Source organism: Perissodus microlepis, chromosome 3, assembly GCF_051167445.1.
Source record: "Perissodus microlepis isolate ML-2025 ecotype Zambia chromosome 3, ASM5116744v1, whole genome shotgun sequence".
NCBI classification, from domain to species: domain Eukaryota; kingdom Metazoa; phylum Chordata; class Actinopteri; order Cichliformes; family Cichlidae; genus Perissodus; species Perissodus microlepis.
The window spans coordinates 51,289,469-51,308,700 of NC_140463.1; the positions used below are offsets into that span (position 1 = coordinate 51,289,469).

Genomic DNA, 19,232 nt, shown 5'->3' on the forward strand with positions numbered 1-19,232 from the left:
TTGGGAGGAAAGATGAAAAATTGTGATGGGAAAACTACATCAGCATTTGGGAAGACAGATTTTGCATTTTTGTATAGCATTCTTAACTGTTTGAAACTGCGTCCTGATCCGTATTGTTTATACCCACTGACAAAGCTACAAATTTGGTGTGTGGATTAACAGGCATCTTCTCCAATACCTGGAGAAAATGATAGAAAGAAGCCCCCGGATAGCTGTTGATTTGAATATTGTCATTATTGTAGGCCGGTATACGGTTTAAATTAGAGTCACGCAAAAACCAAATTGGCTTATTACCACAGAATGCCCAATCCGCAATTTTTCTGCCCTTTCTGGCTGTATGATAACTAGGACGACACCCATTTAGCGTCTGTTATTTTTCTATACCTTTTTGTCTCTCTCTCTCTCGTTCTCTACCGTATCAGGAGCGAGCCCCTGAGGGGAGGTGGATCTAACTAGAGGTGCGGCAAGGTGGCTATTTTTGGGGTCAGATGAGGTCTCCACACTTTGGTGTTCGGCCACACTGTGGTCTTCAGACCTTTTCATCATCATGTTGTTGGTTTTATTCCCCACCAGCTTTGCCTGGCCACTTGCCCTCCTTTCTCCTTTCGAGCTTTAATCCCAACCTCCATTCCCCCAGGGGGCGCCCCTGCACCGTCAGTCAGAGCTCTGGCAGCAGAAGAATGGGTCTGATTGGTGTTTTGGGGCCCGTCATTACAGGCTTGTATCTCCGGACTAACCTGGAACACTGACACATTAGAGTTACAGTTTTTCGTCTGGTGAAATGAATGACTCTTAGTCATAGTCTGCTGTCCTCTCTGTGCCTCAGGTCTAATTTGTATCTCGCTCCTATTTGCTGTATCTGTAGGTTTTCTCCAGTTTGTTCTAGAGGGAACAAAATCATCATCTATCTGAGGGATCGGAGGCCTAACTTTACCTACCCCTTGGTCTCTCCCCCTCCCCCTGTCTCAACACGGGGTGGGAGGTCAAGGAGGGACAAAGAGGAGCACGAGGGGGGCACGATGGTGAGGAGGACCTTACACCTGTCCGCTGTGGATCCCGAGCAGACCCGGTCACCTGTTCGCTGTTTCCAGGGACGATAGGAGAAATAACCCGGCTTGGTAAGTCATCTCTGACCTTATTAAACTGTGGTATTGGCGCGGGGTCATCTATCAAAGGGGTAAATTGTGAGTCCTGAGTGGTAGGGTTTTTTGTAATCTGAACTTCAGGGTATAACGATGTCTGTTTTAGTCTGTTTATTTCACTCAGAGGTGGAAATTCCTCCTCGCTTTCTAGATTTAATTCATCTGTCGTCTCTTCGTCAAAGGATTCTACAGATGCGAGGGAGCAGAGATGTGTGAGCCCTCCAAGTTTTCAGTGAGTAGAGATCTGACTGCCTCCATCATACCTTCGGCTAACCTGGCTTTGTAACGCTTTGTCATCCAGTTTGCCGTGACCTGAAAAGCTGTATCACCCCATGTTATGTGACTGTGATGTGCCATAATCTTAGTGTAGTGTTCCTGCAGTATAGAAAGGCTATTTTGCAACCATGTCTGTGTATTTCTAGCCACTGCCTCCCCAAGTTCCTCCGTGGGGGAGGAGGGTCTGATAAATGCTGTGAGTTTTAATATCTGTCTCCTCATTCCCGTAGGGGGGATTTCGGTCAAAATAGCTTTATCAATGATGTTTTTGTGGTGTATAGCCTGCATTAATTCAAAGGGTTAGGGTTAGGGCAGGGTTAGGGTTAGGGAGGGTAAGGGGGAGGAAAAAGGAGAGGAAAAGTGTTCCGGTGTTGTGCCAAAGTAGTTACCCCCATCAAAAATTGTTTCCCCATTCACGGGAGCGCGCAAAGTAGGAGGAGCCACTTGCCCAGCTCCGTTGTGTACGCTACTTGTCACTGATCTGCAGTCGACGCAATAAAGAGTAAAAGGTGGAAAACAGCAGACTCGATGAATTTAATATTAGTTTCGTGACATTGTAATGTGCCGTGTGGAAGACAATTTACCTTAAACTGTACACTGAAATAACCTGCTGGGAATACTTTGTCTAGAAAAAGACTTTGATACTATAATACTGTAAAACCAGATGCGATCATGGAAACACGTCGCTCTCCAGTGAATTTACACTCAGTTTACACTTTGTAGCGAAGCTATCACAAATGAGTTTATTTGCAAAATCAATCTCAGTATAACCAATAAGTACAGTAACTTTGGAGACGATTTCTTCTTCACAGCAAAAGTTATGGAGGGATACAGATTTTATCAGGCTGTGTGCCATTGGCTGCCAAAATGTGTGCCCCCCCTATCTGTAATCCATATTGTCTTTGCTATCACAAAGGGTATATTTGCCAAATAAGTCACAGTATAACCAATAAGTACAGTAACTTTGGAGACGATGTCTTATTCACAGCAAAAGTTATTGAGGGATACAGATTTTATCAGGCTGTGTGGCATCGGCTGCCAAAATGTGCCCCCCCCATCAATAATGCACCTTGGCGTTGGTATCACGAAAGAGTTTATTTGCAAAATAAATCACAGTGTAACTAATAACTACAGTAACTTTGGAGACCATTTGGTTTTTTTAGACTTCTTAATTTAACATCTACATCTATATATGTAGATATGTGTTCTCAACAATGTGTGCCATAAGAACACTAGCTGTGGACCTTTAGTGTCAATTATGTACAAGCAAAACAAATAAACACATCTTCTGGTGGTGGGCTTTTCACGCAGAGCTGGTGGAACCACCGCAAACACATCTCACACTGAATCTGTAAAAAAATACATAATTACAAATCCCAATGTTAAAATTTCATTTATGGGAATTGATCATAACATTTAGCAGTCTTTCTTGATGTCATTACCCATTTGTTGTCAGTTTCATGCTCTTCTTCCCCGCAGAAATGACAGATGTTTGTCAAGTCATCTGTTTTAAAAAGTGAAAAAATAGCACATAGAGTATACTACCTACTGCACTTATTACTTCATTCAAACAACTATATGGTTTGTTTCTACAGCCATCATGATGAAAATATTCATGATCTGAGAACGTTGAATGGTGGAAAATGAGTTGCCTGTCTCTAGGAGAAGAGTGGTGGCAATTTGCAGCCTGTGTGTGCTTATGGCCTTTTTTGTAGACGGAAAGTCTATTGACTCTTTTCGCAAGATCTTTTCAGCAAACTGAAAAAGAGATTCTAAGATGACTAAATAGGCTAATATCGTAAATGTTATTTTATAGTAATTTGTTTTCTGTGAATCAATTTCTTTCTTTTATTGTGTAATTATCTTGTATTCCTTTTCCTGTCATTAACATTTATTACAACACAACATTTCCAATATTCTCGTATATATGTATGTATTACGGTTAAGACTTGTACTTTCAATGCAAAGACTCCACATGAGGTAGCGTCCACTTGTTTTGGGTGTTTGACTGTGTCACAAGTCCATCTTGAGACTTTGCATCCTTTTTTTCGCATGAATGCCCTGAAAGACAAGTACAATAAAAACAAATAACATGTTTTAAAATTTTGGTGACACAAAAAGGTGAACAGTATGGAGAGCTTAAGTGTCTGTTGAACATCAAGTTAAGAACACTGACCACACTGTTTTGTTAAAATCATTACTTTTTAAAAGTCTACAACGCATTTCCGTGGACAATTACTTGTGCTTTTTTCCCCGTTTCCGCCCATGATATAGAAATCAATCACTTACACAGTACACTTTGAAGAGATGTGGAGGAGGAGCAAAGATGAAATTCACACATGTATAACCTATGTGAAATTATTTTAGACATTTGTCTGATGTTTTAGTGCTAAACCTCCGCAACACTTTATGCAACTACTAAACATTATTCTCCCCGTGCTGTATTTTCTAATGTAAAAACATCATCTCATACAGACATCAGGTCCTCAAATAAACATTGAAACATGGGGAGACTTCTCTTTAAAGGCAAAATTAACCCATAACACCACAATATCAGAAGGCCAACACAAAAATTTAAACCTGTTGCTGCTAGTTTTTTAATTGTGAGTACCAATTGTTTTTTAAAAATTTTTTGGATTGACATCATACTTATAATTGTCATAATAAACACAAAAATAACAACAGCAACAAAGAGTTTAATAAAGGGTCAAAATAAATTTCAACATTTATCCTTACCTTGTTGATTCCAAACAATTTTGGATACCTTGTTTAGTTTCTCCGAGTGGATCAAGATACAGTGACTTCTTTTCTTGTGGGTAAATGACCTACAGTAAAATTATGTGGAGAATTACATGTAATAATTCAAGACTTAAGATTATCTGCATGCCATGCATTTGTCTTATAAAACTGATTTGATGAATATTGTAAATGCAATTATTTTTTTACCACTAATGTCCAGTGATGATGTTCATTTACAATTCCCAGAATGACTTCATGCTCCATGGGTTTGATCTTAAATTGAAACAAAACAATAAAAATATTCACTTCAGACATAAAAAAAAGAAATGCAATAACATGTTGTTTAGAGTCCTTTTTTATTAAAGCAATTTATGATATATTATATATCATCCACTTATAAAGTACTCTGCGACAGCCATGTTTCACCCCTCATTTCTTTAACCTGTGCAAGAAGCAGGACTATCTTATATTTTTTATAAGTGGTTTTGCACATTACTTCCTCCAAGACTAATAAAGGTCTTTCTAAGGATTGTTTTTGGACATGGAGTTCATTTTCAATCATTTTCAATGCGATCCTTGTACCATCTGCAGAATAACGTTTAATGCTTTCTTAAGCCTGTTTAACAGTGACGTACTCTAATGATAAAAATTTTATTTGTGAAGAAGTTCATGAAGTCATTACTGGTTAACGTTAAAGGGATGGTTGGCTCAAAAGAGCTCTGACTGTCAGGCTGGCTACAGTGTTGAAGAGAAACCTGGGGTTGTTCTTATTTTCTTCAATCAGTGATGAATAGTAAGATGTTCTGGCTTTGCGGAGGGCTTTCTTTTAAAGCAGCAAACTATTTCTCCAGGCTAAATGATGATCCTCTAAATTTGTGACACGCCATTTCCTCTCCAGATTACGAGTCATCTGCTTTAGGGTACGTGTTTGAGAATTATACCACGGAGTCAGGTACTTCTGATTTGAGACCTTAGTTTTCACAGGAGCTACAGTATCCAGACTCGTACGCAGTGAGGAGGTAAAATTATTAACAAGATAATCGACCTCTGTTGGGGTAGCGTTCAGATAGCTGCTCTGCTCTGTGTTGGTACAGGGCATTGAAGATGATAACAGTGGGTGGATTATATTCTTAAACTTAGTTACAGCGCTTTCAGAAAGACATCTACTGTGATAAAGTCTACTCTCCACCGCTGTGTAATCAATTATTGTAAATGTAAATGTTATCAGGAAATGATCAGACAGGAGAGGGTTTTCAGGAAGCACTGTTAAATGTTCATTTTCTATGCCATATGTTAAAACAAGATCTAGAGTGTGATTAAAGTGGTGGGTGGGTTCTTTTACATTTTGAGTTAAACCAATTGAGTCTAATAACAGATTAAATGCCATGTTGAGGCTGTCATTTTTAGCATCTACATGGATGTTAAAATCACCCACAATAATTATTTTATCTGAGCTCAGAACTAAATCAGATAAAAAGTCTGAGAAATCAGACAGAAACTGTGTGTAAGGCCCAGGTGGATGATAGATGATAACAAGTAAGACTGGTTTCTGAGTTTCACAGCTGGGGTGGACAATGTTAAGCATCAGGCTTTCAAATGAATTAACCTGTCTTGGTCTTTCATTAATTAATAGGCTGGTGTGAAAAATTGCTGCCACACCGCCCCCTCGGCCTGTGCTTCAAGGTTTCTGGTAGTTAGAATGACTCGGGGGTGTTGATTCATTTAAACTAACATAATCATCCTGCTGCAACCAGGTTTCTGTAAGGCAGAGTAAATCGATTTGTTGATCAATTATTAAGTCATGTACTAACAGAGACTTGGAGGAGAGAGACCTAATATTTAATAATCCACATTTCACTGTTTTACTCTTTGGTTCAGATGTGGATACTGTACTGTTCTTTCTTTGTAATTGTTTATGTTTAAGTTGTTTGTTGCTGGTTTTTAGTTTGTTTTTTGTCTTTTGGAAGCTGACACAGTCACTATGGAGATGGGTTTTTGGGGGGGTAGCAGGAGGAGAGAAGCTGCAGAGAGGCGTGTAAGACTGCAACTCTGCTTCCTGGTCCCAACTCTGGATAGTCATATTTTGGGGGGTTTAATAAATTTGTCCATATTTCTAGAAATGAGAGCTGCTCCATCCAAAGTGGGATGGATGCCGTCTCTCCTAACAAGGCCAGGTTTCCTCCAGAAGGTTTGCCAATTATCTATGAAGCCCACATCGTTTCTGGGACACCACTCAGACAGCCAGCAATTTAAGGAGAACATGCGGCTAAACGTGTCACTCCTGGTCTGATTGGGGAGGGGACCAGAGAAAACTACAGAGTCCGACATTGTTTTGGCAAAGTTGCACATCGATTCAATATTGATTTTAGTGACCTCCGATTGGCGTAACCGGGTGTCATTACTGCCGACGTGAATTATGATTTTACTGAATTTACGTTTACCCTTAGCCAGCAGTTTTAAATTTCCTTCAATGTCGCCTGCTCTGGCCCCTGGAAGACAATTGACTATGGTTGCCGGTGTCTCTAGCTTCACATGTCTGAGAACAGAATCACCAATTGCCAGAGTTTGACCCCCGGCGGGTGTGTCGCCGAGTGGGGAAAAACGGTTAGACACATGAACGGGTTGGTGGTGTACCTGGGGCTTCTGTTTAGGACTATGCTTCCTCCTCACCGTCACCCAGCCGCCCTCTTTCCCCAGCTGCTTGGGGTCTGCCGGGGAACAGCTAGCGGGGCCTACGCTATCTTCGGCTGCACCAGCTACAGGGGCCTGGCTAGCTACGGGTGAATGAAGGGTGCGAAGCCGAGTCTCCAATTCAGTAATCCTGGCCTCCAGAGCTGCAAATATGCTACATTTGTTACAGATATCATTACTGCTAAAGGAGGCCGAGGAGTAACTAAACATCTGACACAATGAGCAAGAAAGTGCAGGAGGGACAGGTGAAGTAGCCATGGTGCTAACGAGTCAGCTACGAGCTAAGCTAAGCTAGCGAAACAGTACAGAGACAGTGAGTGAATACTTTGGCTATAAATTAGGTAGTGAGTACACAGAAAGTGTGCTTCGGATGAAGCACGTGAAGATTATACTATGAAAACAGAATGTATGTAAAAGTTGTTAATTTAAATTACTAAGCAAATAAGCTGAGCGAGGGAACACCAAGTGACAGCGCCACCAAGAGTGCAAAATGTTGATGAATGAATCAAGATGTTGATTCATTCAATCCTGAATCAATTTTTAATATAAATGTATTTTGCCAGAATCTCAGGTTAAAGCTTCCAAAAGTATTTCAACAACAACCAACCAGATAAAACAGTAAATGAGAGCAGCTAAACACACAAAGATGGAAACACAGAGCGTGGATCGTTCACTCGACGGCACGTACACGGACACGCCGTCGGGGCTGAAAGTGGACAGCTCACAGATCCTGAAGCTGCAGGTTTCATCTGTCTCCAACCAAAACTGACTGAACCAGCAGCAAAAGAAGATCCAAACTACGCTTTACGTTTGATGAACATCGTCATGAATTCTCTCTGACTTTGACGTTTACTTCCTGCACAGCTCTCTCTCTCTCAGTGTACTTCAAGAACAGTTTACCTTCAAAAATCTGTTTTCTGCATTATTCACTGCTTATTACGCACCAGTCTGCTGTTGTGTTCACTGCTGTCGGCCTCCGAAAACAAAGCCTCATTTCTGCTGTTCAATACTGAAGAAATTTAAACCTTTTAAAATGATGACAGATTACAAACTCTCAGCTGTGTCTGTAATCAAACCTCTGTAACTTTGCTTCACTTCAGTAGCATCAGGTCATGTTCACATGTTGATTCATGGTTTGCTTCAGTTTTTGATCGACTGCAGAATATTTTGAAGGTTATCTGCTATAAAAAGCCAGAACAGGAAAATCTGCTTCATGTGTTTCTGTTTGATCCTCAGTGACTTTGACACAAAGGCCTCTGCTGTGATGATCACACCTCTGATCAAGTCTCACAGTGTCAGCTTTGTTTTTATACATATGGATATGTGCTGATAAATGATCAGAATTATAATATTTCCCACTGTCTGCTGTGTGCCGTGACCTTTGACCTGCTAAAGACAGTCAGCTGTGGATTATTCATTGTTGTGTCTGATACTTAGAACTGTGAGGAAGAACACTACACAGTTAATCAGGGTCCCCTCTCTCTGAATCAGGGAAGGTGGGCAGGCCGCGTGTGGGCCGCGGGCCATACGTTGAGTATCACTGTTTGAAATGTGAACATTGTTCTGGTACAGTCAATGGACTAAACCAGAGAAGAAGAAAACAGACTTTACCATGAAGATCCTCAGTGTGGATCAGTATAATATCAGCCTGATGTCTGCAGTTTAGTGTCAGGACAACTTTCACATCATATTCATCTCAGCACAACTAAAACATGCTGACTGACCTCAGAGTTTCAAGTCCACATCCTGGACTCTCCAGGAAACCACACAGATGCTTCACTCCTGAATCCTGCAGCTTGTAGTTGTTTCTCAGGTCCAGCTGTCTCAGATGGGAGGGGTTGGACTTCAGTGCTGCTGCCAGATAATCACAGCTGATCTCTGACAAACCACAGTTCATCAATCTGTATAAAGAATGAAAGGTAACATCATTTTGACTTGCTGTCACCTGGATCTGGACTAATAAACACTGAAGCTCTGAAAAGGAATACAAATCATTTTCTGCCAACTAGCGACACACCAGCAGATAATGGCTCAGAAAGCTAAAATGAGCCAATCATTTCTGTGTTTAGTTCCCCTGAAATCAGATCTGATATCAGCAGCTCTGAGTTCATTCATCATTATTGTCCAGTGATGAGATTTCTGCTCCGTTTGGTAACAGTCAGCCAGAGGTGGGTAGTAACGAGTTACTTGAGTACGTTTTTGAAAAAAACGTACTTTTAAAGTACCTTTTTTGCACGATACTTTTTACTTTTACTTGAGTACATTTGTGAAGAAGAAACGGTACTTTTACTCCGCTACATTTGCAAAATTCGACTCGTTACTTTTAAAAAAAAAAAATTAGTTTAACGCATTAGATAAATGCCGCCAGTGGAGTTTCCGGTAACTTTTTTACCAATGAGATGTGGCCGTACAGTCACATGACCAGTTTGAAATTGTGGCGAGCAGAGCGGCCCAAGCGTTTCAAAGTAGCGGACACACAGTAAGAAGAAACATGAAAAATGGCAGAGTCTACGCTAGAGCTGAAGAGGATGAACAGCCTTGGCCTCATATACAAAGAATGTGTCTGTGAAGGTTCTCAGTCATCCAGGTCATCGTAGTCAAAGGAGCTTGCAAAGAAAAGCGTCTGGACTTCTTTAAGTTACTTGAAGACGTTTCACCTCTCATCCGAGAAGCTTCTTCAGTTCTAAGGTCAAATGGTGGAGAGTCCCAGATATAAACCTAGTGGGAGTTTCCCCCCACAGAGGGACAAAAGGACCCCCTGATGATCCTCTAATCGCCTGAGCCAAGGTGTGAAACTGGGTGTGGGTCCCAATCAGCCAGAGTTTCGGGTGTGTTCATTGTGAAACCTGGCCCCACCTTATCATGCGAATTCCTGAGGTCAGATGGCCCAGGATGTGAGTGGGCGTTAAGGCGTCTGGAAAGGGATCTCAAAACTGGATTATAGATGGCAGAGAGTTGGTGTCGTAAACCCCCGCCTCTGTTCAAAGATGGTCGCTCACAGTGGACATAGATGGCTTCTTTCACTCCTCTTTCAAACCATCTGTCCTCTCTGTCCAAAGTCAGCAAAGAGGCACAGAAAAGAAGACCAGACACCAGCGAGGGAGGATAAGAAGGACAGACGCAACAACATTGTCATCCCCTATGTAGCCGGTGTATCAGAAAAACTTAGGAGAGTTTTCTCCAAGCATGACATCCCGGTGCATTTCAGACCCAGCAACACGCTCAGACAAAAACTGGTTCACCCGAAAGACAAAACGCCAAAACACAGACTTAACAATGTGGTGTATGCTGTACAGTGCAGCGAGGAATGCCCAGACCTCTACATTGGAGAGACCAAACAGCCACTTCACAAGCGCATGGCACAACACAGAAGAGCCACCTCCACAGGACAAGACTCAGCTCAGCAGTCCATCTGCATCTTAAGGATAAAGGTCACTCTTTCGAGGATGCCAATGTTCACATTTTGGACAGAGAGGACAGATGGTTTGAAAGAGGAGTGAAAGAAGCCATCTATGTCCACTGTGAGCGACCATCTTTGAACAGAGGCGGGGGTTTACGACACCAACTCTCTGCCATCTATAATCCAGTTTTGAGATCCCTTCCCAGACGCCTTAACGCCCACTCACATCCTGGGCCATCTGACCTCAGGAATTCGCACGATAAGGTGGGGCCAGGTTTCACAATGAACACACCCGAAACTCTGGCTGATTGGGACCCACACCCAGTTTCACACCTTGGCTCAGGCGATTAGAGGATCATCAGGGGGTCCTTTTGTCCCTCTGTGGGGGGAAACTCCCACTAGGTTTATATCTGGGACTCTCCACCATTTGACCTTAGAACCGAAGAAGCTTCTCGGATGAGAGGTGAAACGTCTTCAAGTAACTTAAAGAAGTCCAGACGCTTTTCTTTGCAAGCTCCTTTGACTATACAAAGAATGTTTCGCTTAAAAGCAGTACAAAAGAACAGCTATGTCTTCAGCGTCGGTGTCTTCAGTGAGAGCCAAAACAACAACTTTTCAGCATGAAACAACTCAACTCGTGTAACCTGAGGAAACGGTAAGTTTTCTGTAAATATCTTTTTAGCTGTGGTTAGCTGGATTTCAGTCTTATGTTACAGCAGCTGTGTCAAGCTCGAGCTGCAAGTCATATTTTCGGCGCTACGTTGTAGTGAGATAAGTTTGTGGGTGTTTTGTGCAGCTTCGGCTGTCCCTTTAACTGCTCGCTGGTTAGCTAGCGTGAGCTATAAGCTAACAGCTAGCCTGGTTAATGACGCTAGAGTTCCATGCACATGCAAACAGCTCGTCTCTACTGCTTTAACTGTTAAAACAGAAGGCAATACTGCGGGTGACAGGGTTTATTATGTGAAACAGCAGCTTGTTTAGTTTAAACAGTCTGCATTAAGCCGGGCAAACACTGCGATTTTATTTTATTTTTTCAGTCACGTTATTCAGCTCCTGCTCAAACTGTACAATTAAATCGCAGAGGTTAGAAGTTCATAGGTCACGATGCAGGGTCTCACACTATACGGCCTGATGCTCTGATGCGACCTGAGTGCTCAAACTGTGCGTCCATAACATGAAGCTTATCATACGAAATCTGTCCCTCGCTCTCCCTCTTTGTGTCTTTCACTCACTCACTCACTCACACAGACACGCACACACACCATCAACTTTGCTAAATTACTAATGGAAAACATTGACCAGGCAGCTGTGATTGAGCAGCAATGTCCATCCAACTCTTTTCATGGTTGTTGTAGTCGTGATAATTTTGTGAGGCCACATTTAAAAGCCTCGGATACGGAAGCGTAGAGCTGCCTCATGTTAGTACAATATACCTTTCACGTTTGAACAATATAATATCACATTCGTACAATATACATAATTATCACGTTCGTACAATATACATATTGTTCAAACGTGAAAGGTATATTGCACGAACATGAAAAGTATATTGTTATGACAATAAACTTTTCACGTTGTAACGTGATATAGCTCTATTTTTCTTTTGCCTGGGTGGCAGCTCTACGCTTACGTACTCAGATGAGCTTGCCTCATCCTACAAGTTGTGCCTCCATCTCTTGTGTCCAGATCACACGCTGCACTGCCGTGCTGCTCCACCTTTTCTCTTTGATTTCTGTATTTGTGCGTGCGCAGTGTGAGAGGCTGCGTTGAGGGGCGACAGGATTTCAAACAGGTTTGATTATCTTGCGACCATACGATTGTTGATTGGGAGCTGGTCGTGAGGTGTTAACTGCTTTTCGTTACCCCATGTATACTATACGATGCACACATGATTAAGGCAAAACTCGGGCCGATCCCCAAAACGGTTGCACGACTGAAATCGGCTCAAAATGGGCCAAAAATCGTACAGTGTATGGCCAGCTTTTGGAGGCTAGCTCCAAACAAACATCTGCAGCTTGGCAGTGTATACAGCACTATAATGACCAGACCTAATTCTTTTGAAAACCTTACATCTTTCCACAGGTCTCCACTTCATCAGACATCACCTAGACACAGAGCTGGATGAGGCCAGCACAAACAGCGGCCTATTCGACGAAGATGATGGATCCATGGGGTCAGGAAAGCCAGAAGCAGGGGAGCTGGAGAGGTACCTTTCATGTCCATTCACTGGAAGTGTGGATCTATTGCATGGCTTTCGTCACATCAAGAAGCTGTCGATCAAAGTCAATACAGTTCTTCCTGCATCTGGAGCTTGTGAAGGACTTCTTAGTCATGCAGGACTCATGTTCACTGCTAAACAGTTACAGCTTCACAGCAAGAACCTTGAGAGCAAACTGCTGCTGAAGCTTAACTGTTATGACATGCATAGGTTCTTTCTCTTCAGCACCCTCTGCTGGTCATAGTGGGAATACTCACCAGCTTATATTTTGGTAGGATTTTTCTTTGTTCCTGTGGGTAGAGGAAACAGGAAGCTGGTCGCTTGTTAGGCTGCAGAATATGCTGTTGCTCTTTAAAACGTTTCTGCCTTGGAGAGTTATTGCTTGTGAGTATTAATGTACAACATGTTTACAAGTTTATTTGGTGCATTTCTATTACAGAGATTTGTTTAGAAACCAGTTATTTCATCTGCTATGTTTATCTTTGAGGAAGCTAAACTCGCTAAGTTGTATTGTGATCAATACTGAGTCGCTGTTGATTACACATACTATATAACAGTATAGTTCATATCCTAGAAGTGTGAGTAAAAAGGAAAAGACATCTTGTAACATTTACTTTGTGTTTGTTTTTAGTTTTACGGGAAGAAAAGGATGTCAATCATTGAACTACTGATGAAGTAAAAAGCCTTAAACTTACTTCCGCCTCCAATGTTCATTGAAACCGTTAGCTGTCTGTCAAGTTGGGTAAAGGGACGCACAATAAGGACAGAACATTAACCATCACCTCACTGAGTGAAGAAATGGCACATTTTTGCTAAAAATGCAGAAATAAATGCACACCCATACAATTTATGGTAAACTGAGCTGCCTTGTATGAACATATGTTGAAGATGCCTCGCTCTGTTTTCTCTGAGGCTGTTGTGCCATTTGGAGCAAAAATGAATATAAAGTTTACAGCATATCTTGTCACTGGAAATTGTTTGCACTGTTTATATATTTATATTATTTACTGTAGGTATTGGTGAAAAAAGCTTTATGTTGTGAAAAACTGAAATCTGGAAATTAGAATTGTTGTGCCTTATTTTGATGTCTTTACATATATTCCTTTTGAAAATAGTAAAATTTGTATATTTATTTATTTTTGTTTGTCTGATAACATTTATTTAAGAAATAAATCGGACATTTAAAACAGTTACTCGCTACTTGAGTAGTCTTTTCGCCAAGTACTTTTTTACTCTTACTTGAGTAACTTTTTTGACGACTACTTTTCACTTTTACTTGAGTAATAATATTTTAAAGTAATGCTACTCTTACTTGAGTACAATTTTTGGATACTCGACCCACCTCTGCAGTCAGCAGATTTTTTCCTGCGTGTGGACGTGAAGTCGTACCTGACAGCAGCAGGTAGCAAACAGAGATCATCTTTCCAGCTGGAATTCTTCACTGAGCTGACCTCATTCAAAATGTTCTGGAGTCAGATTCAAAATAGGAAACAGTCCAAATGTGTGTCTTCACTCTGACTCTGGATCATATCTCAGTGACAGACTGTGGACATTATGGAAGCCTAAATGTGACACCATCTTCCTCCTTCATCTGCAGATTAAAGCCAAACAAAGATTCTCATTAAAAGTCTGCAGGTCTGTATTCTCTCTCAAGTGATGTATTCTCTCTACCTGTCTAAGCGACACACACAGCATACATCCCTAGTTATACACAGACATCTATGGGTGCACTAAGGTTCGTTACATGGAATATAAATGGAGCTGGCTCCAGAGAAAAGAGGTTAAAAATATTTAACCAACTCAAAAAACTACAGGCAGATGTCCTTTTACAAGAGACCCACAGACCTCTTAGAGGTTCGAGTGAACTTAAAACACCTGAGTTTCCTAATGTGTTCTCAGCTTGTTATAATTCTAGACAAAGGGGAGTAGCAATTTTAATACATAAAAATATTAATTTCACAGTACTCGATACAGTTATAGATCCAGAGGGCAGATTCTTAATCATTAAACTATCTATACGTGATAAAAACATATGTATTGTAAGTGTATATGGTCCAAATGTTGATGATCCCTCATTCTTTCACGGTTTTTTTAGTACACTCTCTGAACACTTAGATGGCACACTTGTTCTTGGAGGCGACCTCAACCTTGGACTAAATGAAGACATGGATAGGCTCAATACAGCAGGAACTCAGCGTAATTGGCAATCCACAAATATAATCAAACAGTATATGAGCGACTTTGGTCTTTGCGATGCATGGCGCTCCCTTCACCCCACCAGTAAGGAATATACTTTTTTCTCACGTCCATCACTCCTACTCTCGTCTGGATTATTTTTTGGTCAGCTGCTCACTGCTGAGCGACATTTCAGACACTGAGATTCACCCTATAGCTGTCAGCGATCATGCTCCTGTATCTTTAACACTAATGCACAAGAATAATACTACGCCAAGTAAAAACTGGAGATTTAATACATCACTGCTTAAAGATGAAGACTTTATTAAATATTTTAAAAAAGAGTGGACTTCATATTTAGACTATAATGACACTCCCGGAACATCAGCTTCTGTTCTATGGGAAGCAAGGAAAGCTGTGATGAGAGGTAAAATAATTTCTTTCTCATCACATAAAAAGAAAAAAGAAAACAAAAATATTCAGGAATTAGAAAAAACCGTCAAATCACTAGAAGAAGCCTACGTGTCACACCAAGATCAGGAAACATTGAACAAAATACGCAAAACAAAACTAGAATTAAATGAGATAATTGATAAAAAAAAATAAATAAATTCTTAGTACAAAGACTACGCTTACAAAATTATGAACATGGTAATAAATCCGGTCAATTTCTAGCAAACCAGCTAAAAATAAATAAAGAAAAAACAACTATATGTGCTGTTCAAGATTCATCTGGGAACACAATATATGAACCGAAACAAATAAACAACATTTTCAGGGATTTCTATAAAACGTTGTATTCACCACAAATAAACCCATCTAAAAAGGAAATTGATCAGTTTTTGGACAACATAACGTTTCCAAAATTATTAGACACCCAAGCAACGGCACTGGATTTGCCACTGACATCAGGTGAACTCCAGGAAGCCCTGATAAGTATGCCCAATAATAAGGCTCCAGGTCCAGACGGCTTTCCTGCAGAATTCTACAAAGAATTCTGGACGATTCTAGCACCAGTTTTCTACAGAACATTGTTGGAAATCAAAGAAAAGGGCAGACTTCCATCAAATATGAATTCTGCAAACATTAATCTCCTGCTAAAACCAGGCAAAGACCCTTTATATCCCTCAAGCTATCGTCCAATATCCCTTATAAATGTAGACCTTAAAATAATCTGCAAAGCTCTCTCAAAGAGATTAGAGAAAATAACCCCCCTTTTAATTCATCCTGACCAAACTGGTTTCATAAAAGGTAGGCACTCATCAACAAATACACGCAGATTACTTAATTTGATAGACTACTCATGCAGTAAAAACCTTGAAACTACAATATTTTCTTTAGATGCAGAAAAGGCATTTGACAGAGTTAACTGGAAATTTCTATTTGCAATTTTACACAAATTTGGTTTTGGATCCTCTTTCATTAACTGGTTAAAAATATTATATAACTCCCCAACAGCTTGTGTCAGAACAAATGACCAGACATCCTCCAGCTTCTGTCTCCTGAGGGGCACCAGGCAGGGATGCCCACTCTCCCCTTCACTGTTTGCAATTTTTATTGAACCACTAGCAGCAGCAATTAGACAGAATTCAGAAATTAAGGGCATAAAATGCAAGAACGTGGAACATAAAATCAGCCTTTATGCGGATGATGTGTTACTCTTTCTCCAAAATTCACAAACCAATATCTCTGGGGTGATTGAATTGATAAACTCTTTTGCAAGAATATCAGATTACTCAATTAACTGGTCAAAATCTACAGTCCTTCCAATTAATTGCTCCTTCCATAATTCCTCTTCTACACCACTGCAATAGGGAAATATAAAATATTTAGGTATTAATGTTTCTCCCAAGCTTGCAGATCTAACTAAATTAAACCATATCCCACTTTTAAAGAAAGTAGAAGGTGATCTGGCTAGGTGGAAATGTCTACCCATATCACTTATGGGAAGGGTTGCCGCTATAAAAATGATGGTTTTACCAAAAATAAATTATTTATTCTCAATGATCCCAACTAAACCGCCACAAGATTGGTACAGATCTCTAGATTCATGTATGTCCAAATTCCTTTGGAAAAATAAACCCCCACATATAAGCTTAATCAGAATCAGAATCAGAATACTTTATTAATCCCTGGGGGAAATTATTTTTTGTTACAGTGCTCCATTATAAACCAACATTAAGACAAGACAGACAATACGCTAACTAAGAATAGTACAATATATACATATATATACATACATAAGTCACTCATAAATAAATAGCTGGAAAAGAAACGTGTAGTTGTAGCAGTAACCAGTGTGTTAAGTGGATGCGTTGTACAGGGAGATGGCCACAGGCAGGAAAGATTTCCTGTGTCGTTCAGTGGTGCTTTTCGGTAGTCTCAGTCTCTCACTGAACGTGCTCCTGTGACTGACCAGCATGTCATGGAGTGGGTGGGAGGTGTTATCCAACATTGTCTTTATCTTGGACAGCATCCGCCTCTCCGACACCACCCTCAGTCGCCTCAAAAAATAGAGACGACTCTGGCCCTTCCTGTAAAGTGCTGTGGTGTTTTTAGCCCAGTCCAGTTTATTGTCAATGTGTACTCCAAGGTATTTATCGTCCTCCACAATGTCAACACTGACCCCCTGGATTGAAACAGGGGTCAAGTGTTTCCTGGTCTTCCTGAAGTCCACGATCAGTTCCTTGGTCTTTGCCACGTTGAGCTGCAGATGATTCTGCTCACACCACGTGACAAAGGAGTCGACCACAGCCCGGTACTCTGTCTCATCATCCCTGCTGATGCATCCAACCACCGCAGAGTCATCAGAAAACTTCTGAAGATGGCAGGTCTCTGTGCAGTGGCTGAAATCTGTGGTGTAGAGGGTGAAGAGGAAGGGGGAGAGGACAGTCCCCTGTGGTGCCCCTGTGTTAAAAACACTACAAAAGACCAAGGATAAAGGAGGATTAGAACTACCTAACTTTCAGCACTACTTCTTAGCCAACTGGCTTCAGTTTATCTCAGGATGGCTAAAACATACCCTCTTAGATGAACCTTGGCTAGATGTAGAGCAAGCACTTTGCAATAATCTAGAGATTTCAGATCTACCATTTATCAGCTCAAACATCCAACGACATGAATGCTTCAAAAGCATCAGCATCAGCTCTTCTCTGACAGCATGGTGGGAGTTTCTATAGTTTGAAGTTCTTAGGCACATCTGATCCGTAGATTGGGTCATGTGGCAATACTTTAGCGACTTCAGCGACTTCACGCTTTGCTCTTGATGTGCGTGTGTGTGTCTCTGCTGTGATCTTGAAGGTGTGGTCTGAAATTAGTACTGGTGCACACAGATCGTCCTCCACTCCTTGTTCCCTTGGGTGGGAGCTGGAAAAAACATGCTCAGGATCGAGACACTTGACTACCGATTTGGATTGTTCCTCAATGAAAATCAACAAGGCGCAAAATGAAGAAATCGACGCAATACACATTGTAGTGATGCAACACAGAGTCGCACTGGACATGATTCTAGCTGAAAAAGGAGGTTTGTGCGTATTGTTTAACACCACATGCTGTACATACATCCCAGACAATGTGCATTCACAAAACATGACTGACGCTCTGAACGCCTTGAGAAAGATTAAGGACGCTCAACAACAAGACTATGTCACAAGCACTGAAGATTGGTTGACATGGTTGCTAGGTGGTCCATGGAAGTCCCTACTGATTAAAGGACTTGTTTGTATTGGATTTTTGCTTTTACTATTATGTGTTTTCACAACATGTGTAATACCCTGTCTGAAGAAAATGGTGTCAAACATGGTGACGACCTCTATCAACGCTTATGTAACACTGTCTCAAATGGAAGAAGTTTTGAAAGATGATTCATATAGTGATGTCTAGTCTAATTGAACACAGGACTGTTTCATGACGTTCAAACCGAAAATGTTCAGACATGAGGTTATGAACTGAAAAATATAACAGTACTGTCATAAAAGAAATCTAAACAACAGGAGGGAATGTCAAAGGATTTTTGCTTTTAAAGGTTTTATTATTCATATAATAATCAGCTAAGAGTGTTTATATTTCTGTTTGTACTCAACCAGCTGCACAATTAACCGCTGGCTCTTTGCTCTATAACGGAAACTGTTTGCCGTCACATTATCTGTCAGCAACAGGAAACCGCCACCCAAGAATAAGAAACGACCTTGTAGAGAACACAACGTTTTGAGAAGTCACACCTGCCTGGTTGACTAGATAAGCATGTTATTTTCTTTTTTGTATGCTTCATGCTGTGTATAAATAAAGGCAGAGAGCTGCTGCAGGGTGTGAGTCTCCGTTGAGCTCTCACCCGTGCACGTTAAACTGCTGAAGTGTCTGAGTGTTATTTCATTATATCTGAGTCCTTGATAAAAGAATATCTCTAACAGTAACTTACCCAACACTCATTATGATAAGATATGGTTAATTATATGACAGTTGATTGGTATATTTGGAACAATGGGACCTTGAAAAAAACCTTTTGTTAAATTCTAAGCTACCATTTGCTTTCTTTCTGCTACATCTCCTGCATCTGATCTCACCTGCAGCATGAGTCACTTACCTTTTCCGT

At 40.8% G+C, this 19,232-nt stretch overlaps 2 protein-coding genes across 2 annotated transcripts in view; both read right to left on the bottom strand.

The window, feature by feature from the left end:
* Positions 1 to 2,553: 2,553 nt before the first annotated feature.
* Positions 2,554 to 4,427, bottom strand: LOC146391825 (sentrin-specific protease 2-like). Its single transcript, XM_084917437.1, has 6 exons — positions 4,365 to 4,427; positions 4,155 to 4,243; positions 3,374 to 3,479; positions 3,071 to 3,176; positions 2,861 to 2,922; positions 2,554 to 2,767 (listed from the first exon to the last, which is right to left on the bottom strand). The coding sequence occupies exons 1-6, from the start codon at positions 4,419 to 4,421 to the stop codon at positions 2,675 to 2,677; spliced, it is 513 nt and encodes a 170-aa protein (XP_084773563.1). The 5' UTR covers positions 4,422 to 4,427; the 3' UTR covers positions 2,554 to 2,674.
* Positions 4,428 to 8,538: 4,111 nt separating this feature from the next.
* The window catches only part of LOC146391826 (protein NLRC3-like), an 83,343-nt gene continuing 72,649 nt past the window's right edge, over positions 8,539 to 19,232 (bottom strand). The window contains exon 7 of the mRNA XM_084915870.1: positions 8,539 to 8,749. Within this exon, the coding sequence (XP_084771996.1) occupies positions 8,554 to 8,749 (196 nt within the window). The 3' untranslated portion in view covers positions 8,539 to 8,553. The remainder of the gene's footprint in view (positions 8,750 to 19,232) is intronic.

Excerpts from the sequence above, each read along its gene's own strand:
- LOC146391825 (XM_084917437.1), bottom strand. The coding sequence starts at position 4,421 with ATGGAGCATGAAGTCATTCTGGGAATTGTAAATGAACATCATCACTGG. Across the intron at positions 3,177-3,373 it reads GTGGAGTCTTTGCATTGAAA|TTTGCTGAAAAGATCTTGCG; the intron begins GTACAAGTCTTA and ends TCTCTTTTTCAG. Across the intron at positions 2,923-3,070 it reads CACTCTTCTCCTAGAGACAG|ATGACTTGACAAACATCTGT; the intron begins GCAACTCATTTT and ends TTTTTAAAACAG.